Source organism: Balearica regulorum, chromosome 5, assembly GCF_011004875.1.
Source record: "Balearica regulorum gibbericeps isolate bBalReg1 chromosome 5, bBalReg1.pri, whole genome shotgun sequence".
Lineage (NCBI taxonomy): Eukaryota > Metazoa > Chordata > Aves > Gruiformes > Gruidae > Balearica > Balearica regulorum.
The window spans coordinates 65,628,634-65,645,987 of NC_046188.1; the positions used below are offsets into that span (position 1 = coordinate 65,628,634).

The 17,354-nt window shown below is 37.8% G+C and overlaps 1 protein-coding gene across 4 annotated transcripts in view; it reads right to left on the minus strand.

The window, feature by feature from the left end:
- Positions 1–17,354, minus strand: part of GAS2 (growth arrest specific 2) — a 96,739-nt gene that overhangs the window by 46,014 nt on the left and 33,371 nt on the right. For all 4 annotated transcript variants that reach the window (XM_075755339.1, XM_075755337.1, XM_075755338.1 and 1 more), the window contains exons 4-5: positions 13,217–13,358; positions 2,979–3,042 (exon numbers count right to left, since the gene is read on the minus strand). In XM_075755339.1, coding sequence (XP_075611454.1) covers positions 2,979–3,042; positions 13,217–13,358 — 206 coding nt within the window. The remainder of the gene's footprint in view (positions 1–2,978; positions 3,043–13,216; positions 13,359–17,354) is intronic.

Genomic DNA, 17,354 nt, shown 5'->3' on the forward strand with positions numbered 1-17,354 from the left:
TGCTCAACGGTAATTTCAAAAGACCTGTGGGGGTTGTTTAACCCCCCAGAGCTTAATAGTTAGCCAAAAACTTCATTCTTTCTGCAGAAAAGATAATTTAGATGTTTTCCATCGTATAATCTCTCTTTAAGCACACACACAGACAGCACATATACACCTATTTGCAAATAATTACATTTTCCATGAAGTCTCGATTACGGAGATTACACAGTGATCGATTCTGCTCTCACGCCACTTTAGGTTAAATGATTCACTCTGACTTCAAACTACTTTGGGAGAATGTTGGACCTGTGCAACCTACTGCAATCCCCACCGCATATTGTCAATGCACAACTTCATCTGGTAGGACGCTTCCCTCTCTCATAACTGTTCTCACTCGACCCACATGATATCTGCAGTGCACAGGAGGGCCCGTTTTAGCTACTGTAATTTCACAGATTACCTTAGAATTGTGTTTTCATAAACAACTGAAATCCAGGAGACTTTAATCAGGCTATTCTATTCTACTTAGTATCCAGGCTTTGAACTGCCACTCTTTGAGCCGCATGGTCAGACCAGCTGTCCACTCACTGTGTAGTCCATGCATCCAGGCCATCTCTCTCTAATTTGGCTAAAAGGACGCAACGGGAGAATATGCTAAAAGCACTGCCAAGGCATAGGTAAATTATCAACCATTTCCCCTCCTCCATCGAATATCTGTTCAACGGGTTCAAGTTTAGCAGAACTCAAACAATCCCCGTTGCTGCTCACTTGTGCCTCAATCCCAAGCCTATTTTCATGAAGAAGACAGACCTAGGTTGACTTATGGGAGTTATCCACCCTGAAGACTAGCAGTGGTCTAGCTGGGCACAGGGCCAGGAGCCCGCTCCTTGTGATGAATAAGCCACTTTGAACATATCTTTCCACTTCTAAAACAGGAAAGTAGGAAATTATTCAGTGTCTCTTACTCTTTTCACTCTTTAAAAACATATCAAGGCATCTTTTCAAAGATCTTTGTGGCTCCTGTTCAGGAAAGCAGACCCCTAAGACTGTCAACAGATCCAGTTTGCTTCATAAAGCAAGATTGCATCTGACTTCTCTGCTGTTGAAAGCAGCCCAGCAACAGTGTCAGGTTAATGTGCTCTTGCCTATGCTTAATGGAGGCAACTGTCTATTCTCCTCTTCCATACAGTTCCAGTTTAACACACCTCGGGCAAAAGTGACATCACATATTTGCTTTTCTATTATATTAAGTTGATGTTCCCCTTCAACAGTTTTTATGCACCTTGGAAACGTACAAGATTATAGATAGGGTGTTTGTTTTCGAAGAGATGTTACAGCAGGAACAAGTAGACAGACATATGTTATTTGACCCTTAAGGTATAAACAAAAATAAAGTACAGTAACATAAATATAATATATAAAACACATTAATGGTATAAGGTAACATACATGTATTATAATTAAAAATAAAATTAAAATATTTTAAAGGCAAAGGTATAGATATGCATAATAAATGAAACACTATGTTCAGTATTTATTTTCATGTCTGAAGCACAGAACATCTGAGACGTGGGAGCTTAAGGCAAAAGACAAGTATGAAGGGTAAGGTTCTACGTTAATGCTCTTCTAGACCTGTTGAGAAATCAAATCTCATTGCAAAATGAGATTAATCTAAATCAACCAACTTTAGCAGAATCCAGCACTGCCTAACCACTGACTTGCATTCCCTGCGGAAGCTCGATATTATCACGTAATCAACCTGGGGCAGACTTTCCCGACAGCTACACCCTGGGCACAGGGTCTTTGGATGCTGGAAGATCTATCTCCAGGTTGGGGATCCTGAAAGCACAGTTTGTTTGCTCAGGTAAATTAAGATTTGTGAAAAATCAATTTAATTGAGCACCTACAGATCAGAAGACATTCTTATTCGTGAAAAGTTAAATTCTTTTTTTTTTGGCCATGTTGAACTGAATTCAAGTTTTAGGGAGCTAAGAAAATTACTGCAAGCTGGAAATCTTTTTCTGGCCAATGCTACTTCTATGCGAACCTCCACTGATGGCTATTTTGAAACTTGATTGAGAGACAAATTTAGTCAAGCAGCCTCACAAGTGAGTTGCTGTCACAAAATACAAATATCCATAATGCAATCTTAACATGAGAATACTAGTTCTTAAGCTAGGAATAAACAGGGGTCTCCTTCGCATTGATTGTAAACACAAGGAATTCTTCTGAAATTAATGCAACTATTTGAATAGCAAGGCACTCCAGCTCAATACACATGGGTGACAGCAACTGCAATTTACATGCAAGACTGGGTATTAGCACCGCTGCACATGTATTTTGTAGTAAATCTTACACACTACACTGCTTAAATCTGCATCTGCCAAAAGGGGTGTGGGGGTGTGGGGAATCACATTCTAATTACCATCATTTTGATTGTCTAGCAAAAGCCACCGTTGTCTTGATAGCAAAGATAATACTACAGCGTATTGAGGGTCCAGCCTGGCTAGAAATATCTGACAGAGATGGAACACAGACTGTTAATTCAATTCTCTTTTTCTTCTCTTGGTGAAAATCAGAGCTAAGTTTATTAAATAAATGACAGAAGAGTCACTGTTGCTTATATCAGATTTAGGTAATCTGAAGATCAATTTATTATCAATAAAGTTAATGAAACTTAATTTGTTTATAGAAAGTTCTGACTCTTAGAAGGAGAAACAGTTCAAAGATTTATTCAGAAAAAAATTCTCAACTCTCCCCCCTCCTAATACGAGGATAGCCAACAAATACCTTCATTGAGGTGATAGTACAGAGAATTTATTATCCTTGTTAACAACCGCCCACAAGATATTCTTGAGTGACACCAAGACAAGCATTCTCCTTGAACCTAATGAGCACGAAAGTTAGCTTGAGATGTGCTGATGTAGTAAGTCTCTCAATAGCCACTGCTGCCAAGAATGTAAATATTTCTTCATTCTTTAAATATTTTCACCTACCTTGCTGCAATCCTTCCAAGTTCCAGCAAGCAAAGGCACACTTCTCTTGGCTGCTTGTGGAGAACTGGAAAAGCAAAATGAAGATGGAAAACATTTATAAATAAAAGCTATTTTAAAGATCTTGGTGATGAATGGAACATAATCATCACCATCTGCAAATCTTGACTCAGATAAAACTTGGGTTTTCTTTGGATTGCAGTGGAATTTTACTGGAATAAAAAGGATGGGATTGAGGAGTCGTTCTCAGAGGGCAGATAATTTAGGAAGTTCTCATTTAGTTATCCTTTCATTCCTTTGAAAACGTCACTCTAAATCTAAATCACCGAGTAATTATTTGGGCTATTTGGTAACCTGCAAGCAGTTCATAACTATTTAAAAACAATCAAGAGCTCTGGCAGAATGCTGAAATTAATAGAATGTCAAAAATAAATTAATAACATTGAAGTAATACTTTCTGCAAACTAAGAGAATTCCTATCCTTTAGATCACTATTTTTCTTAGCCTATTTAAATCACAAAGATAACAAAATTGCACTAGCAAAGATCTCTCTCATTATAAATTTGGTCCTGAATTCATCATACATCTATCCTTAAAGAAAATATGAAACAAGAATAATTTAGAAATTCAGGTCATCATAGAAAAAAAGCAACCAAACAAAAAGCTTTTCTTCTGTACATATGCACACACATATATATGCAAGTTTTCATGCCTGGATTCCACGCAAGACCTGTAGCTTTTAAGCTTCAGAGGCAGCTGTAACACAGCATGAACCTCTCCTTAAGAAATACCACCATAATCCAAGATAATTCTCCCCCCCCCCCCCCCAATTCAGATAGGTAATGTTCTGTAGAGAAGTCCAGCAAAATATATAGGCAAAATCCAAAATGAATAGATGAGGAAAGGCCCGTGGCTGTTTGCATAATCAACTCCCCAAAAGTCCAAAAAGAGGAAAAGAAAAAAGGAATTTGAGCACATTGTCAGCTGCTCTTCAGAAATACCTACTGCGGTACACCCTTCATGTTGTGGATAAGATTCAGATTTTAGAAATTTCCACAATAATTGGAAGATTTGTACCTTATACTTCAGCTTGAATTGGCACCAAAAAAATAATTGTGTGAATATTTGCATACATCAGAAAAAAAAGAAACAGCAACAAAAAAATATTTGGTTTTAATGAATTAAGGTCAAGACATCTGCTGTATAAACATTTTGGTTATCAAAAGACTCACCTAACTCAAATGCATGAAGAAAAAAATACCATACCTGAAAAAGATATTTCAATGTCTAGTTAAAGCTCTGAAAGTCATTATTTTGTCCTATACTGTGCGTGTGAGACCCAGAACAGGAATCCACAGACTTAAACTTCTCTGAATAACTAACGCCTACTGGAGAAGATCTTCAGCTTCTGCAACTTCAGCTTACAGCTCCACTGGCTTGAATACATGTATGGTAAGTTGCATAAGTTGAACGCTTATTCCAGTGTCTTTTACTAGTGTATGTAGCACTTTGAGGTGTATGCATTCTTCCCCTCTAATCTCATCCAAATAAAATTCCAGAAGTGAAACTGCAGAGCATGAAAACTAAAATGGCACTGCACTAGGAAAATTATTTTTATCCTTCAGCCATCTGTTATTAAGAATATAGAAGATGTAGATGGACATTCAGCTAGTCTCAATATTCTTCCTTGCCACAACACAGTCATTGTATGAAACATTTGCCTTTACTAGTAATCAGTACTTTTAAAGTGTAACATTCATGACCCTAGTAATGTATTCTGCTGCTTTGGTTCTAAACCAGTTGGGACTGCCCCAAAATAAAACTGGATTTTAAGCAATAAGGCATCCCTCAAATTATAAATGGAATAAACTGGTTTTGGAATAGTCAAAGGGAGTCCAATATTTCTGAATTGCAATTCACACATATGCATATCTGAATGACTTTGGAAGGGAGGAGAAAAAAAGACAGGCTCAAGCAAAATTATTTGCAAAATATCCATAAATAGAACTTGAAGAGCATTTGATTAAGAGAGATAAAATGCTTTTTCTGTTAATGCTTAGAGCTTTTCTACCCAAACAAAACTCAAAGTCCTTTAGCAAATCTGACTCGACATAATCTAGACACATTTCATGCATTTCACATTGAACAATGTGGCACAGTGAAACCATTGTTAGAAGATGAAGAGTTGTGCAGGCAATAACCAACCACAAGAGCAAACATCTGGTCATCTGATAAGACGATGGTGACACAGCACTTCTAACAAGGAAATGTTAGCATTCCTGAGGACTATACCAGCATACGTATTTGAGAACTTTGGAGACAAACAAGTGTTATTTTTTGTATACTGCAAGACTGGAAATAATTTAGATTCTCAAGCAAAATTCTCATTTTTTCTGGTTAATGGACTATCACCTTGCAAGAGACTGTCCAGGACTTACAGCAAAAGTCACAGAGACACACGACTGCATTTTCACACTTATCTTGGTCCCAAACATCCAGTGTAACACCTTGAGCGAGCAAACACCACCATCGCCTTCTGGAACGAATAGCACTTTCAACTGTCTGGACTTCTGAGTACTTATTTGGAGATACTATTTGTCTGGTGCTATTCCACAATAACTGAACTTGATATTTATTGTCACATTCAAAAGGCTGCCTCCTAAGCTTTCTGAAAAAAGCTACCGTTATGCTTTTTTCCATCTAGACAACAGAAAGAAAAAACATTTTTTACACTTCCTTTCTTAGTTTTACTTATAGAAGTTGAGTTAATCACTATTTTTTGAAGCACTTCAAGACATCAGATAGAAGAGATGGCAAAAACTATTTCAGAGGCACTACACAGCATGGAAATAACTTATTTCATAATTTTAAGTAAGTATGCCACTAAAAAAGGAAAATCTGTAGAAGCTGTCATAATTCACATTTAAATTCTCACTGTACTGTAATTTAAATTCACATTTAATTTCTGACTGTGCTGCAGTTCCCAGCTAACTGCATTACATATACGTACACAGTTTATAAACACGTAATTTTACATATATAGATGGTAATAAGTATTATTGGAGGACTACAGGTAATTCATTTTGACGTGATTGGTTATAAGCTCAGGTTGAAATGTAACCCCTCTACACCCATGGTATTCTGTTGTATCCTGTGGGAACTACATCCACCATTTCCTGAATTACTTACTGTAATCTATATTAATAGTTGCATTTCAGTAATAGGCGCCACCTCAAGCTTTTGACCTGACAAGTTACTTAATCCCAGATATCCTACATGGCAAACAGACATTTGCTAAGCAACACATTTTCTGTAATTGGGGCAATTTATACGCAGTTAGACACTGTAAGTACTGGAAGCTGAAAAATTATTCTTAGAAGCTGTCTTCATTCTATCTACAGCCATATACATAATTCACTGAACATCATTTCAAGTCTACGCTCAACACAGTGCAATTCATTTCCACAACAATGCTACTGTGTGCTATGAAGAATTCAAAGAAAAAGCAAAAATGAAGATTTTGCTAACGCTTCTATGAGATAAATAGTATCACTATGCCCATCTTGTACATGGAATTAAGGTATAAACATAAGATACAAAAAAAGCACGCTTTTGTAGGTGCCGTCTTAAAATACTTACTACCTGATCTCCAGAGTACTGTTGAGTTTCCTAACAGTACATTTCATATGAAAACAAAGCCAATACAACTAGTCATCCCATTACAAAGTCTGATCTGGATCCTCTCGCTGCATATGGGAGCTACGCGATAGAGCCACAGTCACTTCTTCCAATGCCATTCAGTAACAACATCAAAATACTATCCTTCAGCATCTTCCATCATTCTCCAAGCATCTTCAGATTTTTGCAACAAATGAGGCGTGTGAGGAGAAAATAACATACCAATAAGAGTTTCCTTCATGTCATGAACCATACCATACCAAGATGTTGGCAGAGCAAGGGCCATCCTAGAGAGAACACAGCTCTTCTAGAGGAAAAAGTAGCCCATGACCATATGAAAAGTTGATAGGTGTATCACAACAGTTAAATACTTTAACTAACACAGTACAGCCAGCTTTAATGATAGCCCAAGTACTGCACTTTGCAACATTAATACAATTTTTAGATGCAATTTCCTGTAATTTTTCATGCTTTCGTATATGGAAGAAAACAATATTCTGGGAGAATCATTGGCCAGTCCTCTGCTATCAAACATTAGCAAGGAGAATCATCTGAGTAGGTGACTATAAGCAAGTAGCAATTTGTAAATGTAGAAGACACATGCGCTACACAGATCTACTGCATAAGATGAATGGAAATATCCACCTTGCCAGAGAATCTCACCGATGATATTTGCTTGACAAGAAAGCAATGTGAAGATTTAAAAATAGCGCGTACAAGCCCAGCTTATTTTAGGTGCCCTGACAGTTACAGACCCTTTTGCTTTCCATCTCGTTCATTTCCTATCTGCTTTCCTCATTGCCTGCATCTTTTCAAGCCACTTCCAGTCACTCTTTTTCAACCAGACTTCATTTTCAGCTCCTAGCAAGCTTTTATCCCTGCTCCTCTCTGGCTATAACTTCTCTTTCCATGCTGCTTCCATCTTGTTGCTGCCCCTTTCTCCTTTTACAGGTCCTCCTCTCCCGATCACTCACCTCTTGTTCTCCTTCCTTGTACTTCATTTCTTTCCTACCTGTTGTTCATCACACTTCTACGTCCTCGACCACTCCCTTCCGTGGTGCCTGGATGCTACCAGGAGAAGCAGGGAGAGCCGAGGAGGAACAGCCTCTGCTTTCAGTGCTGCTCAGCCCCTGGGGCTGTGAGGGGACAGAGTACACCCTGCACATGGACGCCATGTGCTTGCTGGGCATGTTTAAACCCAGAGCGTTCACAGTAACAGAGGTGAGGAGTTTTTGTTTTGTTTGCGGTTTGATATTTTTTGGTTTGCTTGTTTGTTGGATTTTTTTAAAATTAGCAAAATGCCCAACCACTGTACAGGAACAAACATCTTGCACCTCCCTGCCAAGTTTCAGGCCTTGGCTCCTAACACTTTTAGAAACCATTTTTAGTAGAGCCACTGTTTCCTCTAAACAAACTTTTTTGGTTTTTTGTTTTTGTTTTTTTAAGGTCTCAGGCATAGCAGAATCAAAACAGTGAATATGATTTCTGCTTCTAAAGCACTTTTTAGCTCACTAGAAGCAAAGAAAGATTTTCCAAAGGAGTTTAGTATTTATTATCATAGGCTTCCAATTGCCATTAGAATTTCAGAATTCACACATATTTTAGGAAGTTTTTTCAAAAAGTTGATCCTTTGATCCTTCTTCCTATTGTCTTTCACTTTATCCTTCAATACTTTTTCTTCTGATATTTTTTTTCTGATTTTTTTTTTTTTTTTAAACATTGCTTTGACAACACTTACTCCGTTCAACTTACCCAACCATATCCTTGCTTCTGCATCAAAGCGTTATACTATGACATACTTAATTCAAGGAGTTGTGTTCCCTGCCTCCCATTTCAGCATTATCACCTTTGGAAGTCTCAAAACAATTAACGTTTCAAGCAGTAGATCTCTGGATAGTAAAGAATTAATCTAGAATGAACACAGTAGATGATCTAAACACTAATAATTTACTAGAATTCATTAATTTAAGATGCTGATCCAATGGTAATAACACAGTGTCCAGGATGCTTCTATAGTCCTCAAAACGAGACATATTCAACAATAGTATGAGTTTAGTAAAATGTTGTGAAAGACAGGACAAAGCCTTATTCTGATGCAACTACATGGAAAATTTAATATGCTATTACAAGCCGTAGATGTGTCACTGTGAAAGACTGGTCAAAATACTTCCATCTTGTAAATACGAAATTAGATAAACTAGAGTTAATTAAAAAAAAAATCCTTTGCCCTTATGCATAAAATATTTTTAAGCAATCAACATTTGAGTGTTTTTTAAAAAAAAAACTTTAAAAGACCAACATTAGAATAGAGATCAGAGGTATTTGTGTTCAAGTCTATTCTTTCCACTAAAACACCAGATGCCTTTGTTTAAGGAACCTGTCCATTAAACTCTATAATCAACAAGTTGCTTCAAAAGAAGGCCATGTCACATATTGTGTGTACACACGCACGGTTACAGAATATTCAAGCACAAAACATTAAAACAGTAAAATCATCCAGCAATTCCCAAAACAAGCAACACACATTAGCATGCTGGCACACTTGGTGGCAAACCCTTTTCTTGTCGGGTAGAGTCTTTATCATAGAAGAGATGCAGAACACTCATTGGTTCCAAATCCTATAATCATCCAACAACACTGTTACCAACAAAGAGTTCATAACTTAAGCTTTATAGTTCACTTAACTAAAGCAATCATAGAAAATCTTACCATTCTCACTATTTGGCCAAGAAGAGTTTTCTTCAAGTATTACACTCTTCAGCCTTGAACACCATAATTACAAATACCTCCATCAAGAATGCTTCCATAAATTGAATTACCATAGTTGTGTGGATCTGCTGCCCTAAAATCTACAAAGAGGCACTTACAAAATATACATCACATGGGAACAGAGGAGTTACAGACAGTATTACTTTTCTTAGATTGAAAGAGTTAGTGTATTATGTTCCAGCTCCTAGATATGGGACAAATTTTGACCTATGAAATATCTAAGAACCCCATTCAAAGCCAGTGTATATCAAGATTTGCCCAGATGATGAAATTTTGGACTACGGATCATAGCTTTTGGTATCAACAAAGTGAACTCCTCCTTCTTTAAATACACTAACCATAAAAACAATTATGAAAAGCATGCTAAATGGGTCAATGAGTGCAGGGAGCATGCAGAGTCTCCCTCTATCTTGCAGCATTCAAAATGATCCCTACACAGTGTGTTGCTATAGTTGTTACAGACGCTCATGGTTTTTCTGCAGCTCATACAACAAGCGCAGCATTCCCCTTTTCTTTGCAGAGGCGTTAACTCTGAGACTTTTCTGCCATGTCTCTGCATTAGTGCAAATGGCAAAATACTTATAGATTGCTACCAGTCAGCTCTGGCTGTATTATAAATCTTTACAGAAAGCTGTATTTCCAATTTGTTTGTATTTTAAACTACCTTAAAGCGTCATAACGTTCAGCAAGACAAAATACATCATATTATAGACTGACTACAGGTTGGTAGTACAAGTGCATTGTCTTCAAACTTTTGAGCTCCCTACTGATGTCTTTCAAGGGTCTTTAAAGTAACTCTATGGATTGGAAGGCATAATCATATCTATCAGCGTAACAAATTACAATTTTTTCCCTTATATTTATTTTGAAGAAAGACTTTGATCCTGTTTTCTTGTTCAGCCTAACTCGATAGCCCAAATCCAATAAAGCATTTGAACCTGAGCTCAACTTTAATTATTTAAACAAATTACTAAATCAGTCCACAAGTGTTGGACAAGGACACAAAGCAACATGAGTAGGTCTACTCACCTGCTCGTCTGGATCAGCCCTAGAATGTTAACACTTTGCAGAAACAACCTTCTAGGAATATTAAGATTCGCATTAGCATCACTTGCCTGCAAGCTCCTCGGGCACGGACCGCACCTAGCTGTTATAGTGTCTACTTGACATGATTCCATCCCAACAAGGATGCAGTTATAATACAACGCGTTACAATGAGTGTGCAGTTATACTTGCATTATTTCAAAGATTTCAGAACTCATCAGGGTGAGAATATATTCTTAAGCAATTAGAAACAATAGCAATTAATATTTCTTAGCTAGTATCTATCTAATTTTGCTGATCTCCGAATAGACATGGGACTTTTTTTTTTTTAAGCAGTAGTGTCATAAATCCATATTTCAAATGTTTTGGTGCAATAAGTCTTCAAAATTACTCTTAAAATGTCAGAACAGAAAATTGCCAGAAAAAGGCCTCGGGAATGTTTTTTTGTGATACAATGGCATGAAGAAAATGTCCCTATATGCATCTAATTAAATAATACAATATTTACATACAATAAGGCAGGCAGAATACAGTAAATAAGGAGGATAAAAATCAAATCAATTAAGGACATTAACATAGTAAGGCTCCTGAATATAGAGAGAAAATACTTGCTTTATCACTAGCAATTTACACATTGATACAGTTTATTAACCATGGGGAAAAAAAAAAAAAACAAAACACAAGAAAACACAAAACCCAGTTATCTCTGTAACCATCATTTCACCACAATTATTTATTACCAAAAATACAGCAGACTTCCACAAGGCAGTGCAAACACTGTGATGTCATTCACACGTGTTTCTCACCACTTTGAGTGCAACCTTTGACATTACTTACCTTTGCTGAATTTTTATTTCCTATGCAGTGGAGACGTGATTTGTGGGGGAGAGAGAGAGGAACATAAAGGCTTTAGATTGGCAACTCTTACCATTCATCGTTATTTCTAATGTGTTTGAAAAACCTCAAATGAAATCAAACCTTTTAAGAGTTCTAGCTCAAACAGAGGGACAATAGTAGTTTCTATTTTTATCATTTTTAGAAATAGCATGGTCACTATCCCACTCTCAAGTTCAGAAAAATAGGATTAGGACTTCATAATATTTTGACCTACTTCCAGCACCCTGTCTTGTCAACATGTGCATTCTACAAACAATAACAATCAGAGAAGGAAAAAACCTGAACCTAGTTTTCAATCAGTGAAGAAAACCAGTCGCTAATCAGATAAATCTAATACAGCCACACTTGTTTTGTGCACTGTGTAGCTGGGCATATTTCACTTCTGTTTTGTGAGAGCGGAAGTTATCTTGAAGATCAACTTGCGAGGTGCGTTTGCACTCAGTTATACTGTGGCAGGCAAAGCACAGCGTACGTGTAAAAATTAACTTATCTGGGGAATGTCGGTATTGCAGCTCTGCCAATTCAATCTCTAAACAAGATCTGGTTTCTTAACAACACACAAGAAAATTCCTTATAAACACGTTCTCTATTTCCCAGTTAACCTACTATTGGAACAATGCAGTACAAAGTAATTCATTTCTGTGCTGGATTAACCACAGGTTGTTCTGCTTGGAGCTCTGTGTCTCCTTCCTTCTCATGTTTGCAAGTTTCTTTGTCCTAGGCCATGTCCAACTTCTCCATCATCTCAAATCTTTAGAAATAAAATTATTGTTCATCTTCCACCTGACTCACCACATCTAATAAAAATTTCATCTTGAGGATTTAATTAACAAAACAGAGACAATACCTATCTCCTCCTTACTATTTGTCACCTTTGTGATACTAATTTCTTCTCTGCCAAGCATCTTTTCCTGAAGATATAAAATAATTTAATTAAAAAATCTCACAGGATAAAAGAACAGTCAAATTTAAAAAAAAGTTTCAGAAATAGTTTTGCTAGAAGAGCAAGACTGCAACAGAAGGGGAATAGATCAGTTGCAACACAGATAAGAGCTTCAGCTGGGCAGTCAAAGACCTTTTGAGCAGCAGAACAAAGAAGCTTCTTGATTCAGTTCAGCAGGTTCATTTGTCTTCCATAGAAACTGAGCTGTCTATCATCACAACTCCTTCACACTCTTATCTGAGTTTATATAACAACCAAACATTTGTTTCTCTTCATTTCATGATATTTATCTGAAACAAACTCTCGAGGTAAGATTCCTAAGTTTTCCTTTGAAGAGAGGAGAATTAAAATAATGAAGAATATGTACTATTGGAAAGGTGATTTCCTAAGCAGTTCAAGTCTTTTGATGGAACACCCTGAAGCACTAATCTTGGATAATTTTTGTCCAGAGCTGCACAAGGGAATCAGCTGCAAAGAAGGGCAGTTTAGGATGCAGTGAAAAATGTCATATTTTCTTGCCTCCTGAGCAACCCACTGCATCTGCACAAATAGCTAAATATCTGCAGCCAAAACGCAGCATGCACTAGCATCCTACTCTCCCAAAACAGAAAAGCACCATCTTACACATCAAACTACAGGAGAGCATTCCACGATCGAAACAGTGTGTAGGGTGAAAAGCCATCTGCGTGCAAAAAATCATAGCAAGATTTTTGTCTCATTTAAGCTCCTCTTAAAATTGACTTAAATGAATTTAAGTGATGTGTACTTTATTTATTCATGCTTCAGATAAGGGGCAGAATTAACACGGTCAGAGGTCAGATTTGGAGTCAGGATCTATTAAGAGAGCCATTCTGTCTTTCAAGGCAAAACACAAAAGTTATTTACAATTACTACATAAACAAATACATACCCAAACCTTCCGATTCAAACAGACAGGTATCATCCACCCCTACATCTCTGCACCAGGCTAAGAAATTTGCTGTGTTGTCCCGTGCAAAAAAAGATCCCGAAGGAGCATTGGCTTTGCATGGAATCTTCCGTACTGGTAAGGTCTGAAAAAGAGAAGTTCTCTATTTAGATAAATGATATATGCTAGCATAATACTTAGGTATTGTGAAATCAATACGCAGATTTTGAATAAATGGGTGACTGCTACCAACATATTTGCTTGGAATTCTTTAACAGACAAGGAAAGAAGAATGAAAAGTGAATTTAACAGCATGAAGTTGTCAACCACGGTCTTTTCGAAAGCATCCTGATAGGCTGCGTGATGTGATATTCAGAGCCGAATCAATATTAGTAACTTCTTTGGAATATTAGGAATGTTAGCAACTACAATTTTGGGATTTAGTGTTTGGTCCAGGTCACTGAATTAAAAAAAAATAAAATTATGTAGACAGACTTGAAGCTAGGAAGTGAACTTTCCCAAAGTTCAGGGTGAGTTAGTTTCAGGTCTACATTAAGAGGGAATTACAGTGTAAAGCGATCCGTCTTGAGGCCTAAAGACCATAAGCACTTCAGCAAGGCCACTGTCTCCCATTCAACAACACATGGAAGCCCCCTATCCACAGCACAGGAACGTAACCTAGTAGCTACAAGATCAAGATCTAACACAGAACCAGGCTCCTGTTGTACCCGAGTAGATCCATTTACATGATTTCGATAGCAGAGGGGATGCTACTGATATAGCATATCAATATCTGAACCAAACGGAGGAATTACCACAGCAAGCTTTTTGCTTGTATTGGCACATTTACTGAGACACATACAAAGAATACTTTAGCATTTAGGTCTCATTTAAGGTTTCTTTTCCTCAAATGAAAAATAGCTGTCATCCAGGGCAAATGAAGACAGAATGAAACATTGTTACTACGTAACTTCAGAAATCTCTAAACCATGGAGGAATTCAGACTCCACGTCAATTTGAATGTGCTGCTTTTCTACTACACTGATTTATGAAATATTTGCTTCTGTTCTGGAGTCAGCAGTTACTCAATGGCAAGTGAGCTAAGAGGTGGAAAACTGAAAATGGTGTCTCCACTAGTTCCTAGATCTATGTCCAAAATTGTGGACATAGATCTAGGAACAGATTTTTGTGGACATAGATCTAGGAACATAGATTTTTAACAGTCCAAAATAATTCTTGGAAATGGGGGGGGGGGGGGAGGGGGGAATATATAGGCGTACGCTTCCCCTTACAACAGCTGCTGGTAGTATACTAATGTCAGTATTTAAAGAAAGTTTAGAAAGAGTTTATATATGATTTTATATTAGATATATGATAGCAGCTATGTAACTGCAGAATACATCTACGTGCACAGAACTACTCACCTCTATATACCTGATAAACCGAATAAATGGCAAGTAGAACGGCTACAAGGTTAAACACCATTCTACTTATTCCATCAGTATGTCAACGGGAGCTTATGAATTGCTTTAAGCATATACACGTGGCTTTGGCCTATTCCTCAGATCACCATCTAGCTCTCATTCCCCTGTGCTTCTTATTCCAATTGCACTTTTTTACATTTATTTCCTTGTTTTGCAAAAATGATGCTTATGTTTCTAAATATTTGAAAGGAGCTATTAATACTTTTCTATATTGTATTCTCAGAAAACACTGGCCAGTTTTACGTGGTATTTTAAAGAAAAATCCAAGTAAACCTTGTGTCAGACACACCACATATCCTCCTGGACCATCCTGGAATTAGGGAGAAGAAGAATGAAGAAAGTAGGAAAGGATATTTGGCTATTCAATAAATCAAGTATAAAGTAAAAAACAATGAAACCTGCATTCTTCCCAGGGGCTCTAGATCTGGAATAACCTTACAGATCAAAGCACAAGGAAGTTGTTAACCAGTATTTTAAATCCCTCTCCATTCTTCTGGAGGAGAAAAGGAAAAAAAAAAAGGGGGGGGGGGGGGGAAGGGGTGGGAAGGGAAAAAAAGAAACAAGTAAAAAAAGTGTTCCATTCCTCACAGACCAGAGCTTTTTTTTTTTTTTTTTTAAAAAAAGTTATTAGCACTACACACATTTCTAGACTAGTATCCTTTTCACATCAAACTAATTTCTTCAAAGAAACAATAAGTATCTGTATCCTGAGGCAAATTCTCATTATACTCTACAGACTGCTTCACACGTTGAATTTCCCTTTGTGACTTACAGCCTTTAGGAAGAAGTAATGCAGCATTTGTCCATCTTTGCCCCCCCATATCCTTTCTCAGGAGATTTTAATTGGACAAGTCTAACAGTCTTAAAAGAGCACTCACTTCTGTTAAAAGGAATCACAATATTCTCTGGCAGCCTGCTGGAAGAAGGTCAACTAGTCCAGCCTGCATTTGGAGAAAAGCTGTCAAAACAAGCCTTTTGTTTCACAGTTTTCCACTAAAATCTTACATAAAACATTGCAAAAACCTTAAAGAAGTTCCTTCTTCAAAATAATTTCTGAAGCAAAGGTCTAACCTGACCTTACTTCCTCCAGCGCAGAAGAGGAACGAGCAACGTTCCACTGGCTAACAGCAGCATGAAGCAAGATGGGAAGCAGGCAGGGAGCAACAAGAGTTGGGCTGCTCCATGAGGGAAGATAAACCAGGAGCCAAGGGTGACCCCAGCACAGGTGGTGGCAGCCTTGGCTGGCAACGGTGCAGTCCCACAGCCCCCGAGTAAGGCAGTGCTGGTGATACAACAGCTTTAGCCAACTGTCCTGTGAGAAGACGAGGTGACAAGTCAGGTCTAGTGTCTGTCCAGGAAGACAAATCAGAAACAGTAGAAGACAAGGCTGGACACAAGGCTACAGTAGAGGCTGAAGCTCCAGCCATGAAGCCCAGCCAGAAGAAATAATAACCAATAACCAGCCTATATTCTTTCATGTCATGCTAAGGGTATTAAACACTGTTCTGGAAGTCTGTGATAAACCCCTCATATTCTTTCAGGAAACCTGAAATGGGAAAGAAAAAAAAAACACCAGAAAAAAAAAAAAAAAAAAAAGAAATATTGTGCTATATGGCTGGTGGCTGCGATCTGGCAATCAGAGGAGATTCGGACCCAGCGTGGGCACAACCAATCCGCTCCTCTCAACCCTGAGCCTAGAGGGCACGAGCAAGTCTGCAGACAGGTCCTGGGGAGCAGGAGCTGCTCCTTGGCACAGATGCCCTCAGCAGTACAAAACCAGCTAGAAGCAAGGAGATAGCCAGGAGAACATACACTGCCTTTCTGAAAAGGGGCTGTTGGGAAGGCATTGCAATGCCTGGCAGGAAGGCAGAAAACTCTAGTTTTTCCCCTGGGCCACTGCTGCTCCCCAGTACTAAGAACACATGAATAAATCTGGTTCTAAATATTTCATGTCTTCTGATTTAGGTAGATCGTAATGACTGAATATAGAAACACATTCAAGAAAAGCAACTCAGAACAGATGGTTTATGTGTCAGAAATCTATGCAGTCAGAGTCAGCAAATAAACCATCTCAAACTTCATGTACGTAACGGACTATCCATAAATTACACCTCTATACCCTGACAACCAAGACAGACCTTTAAACACATCAGTCAACCTAGCTTCACTGTGCAGCTTTGACATCCGTTGAGCTCGCAACATTTCTTATAAAATAATAAAGATTACAGTGTCTTTTAGAAGTACATTTTTGTAGTAACAGCTACTGACAACAAATAATAAGAGTCTAGGTACAGACCTATCACACTTAACTAATCAAACTTGTGATATTCTCTCATTTCATAGTGACAGAAAAAAAAAAGCCTGATTAATGGGTGCCCTAAACAACTCAGAAGTGATGTACACCAAAAACCAAAGCACATCCTGGACTACAGAAGGGAAAAAAACCCCACATACTACATTATTGAAGGGGGGGGGGGGGGAAGCTTAAGTCATTTTATGGAACAAATACTACACAGATAAATATCCCTGGCATCACATGTCCCATGACCTCACTGAAACGTAGCATTCTATATTTCATTCCATTTCCCACAATATTAGGGTCTTGCTGAAGAGAACAGCAAAAAAACCTCCTCTCCATTCAACAATAGCGTGATCAG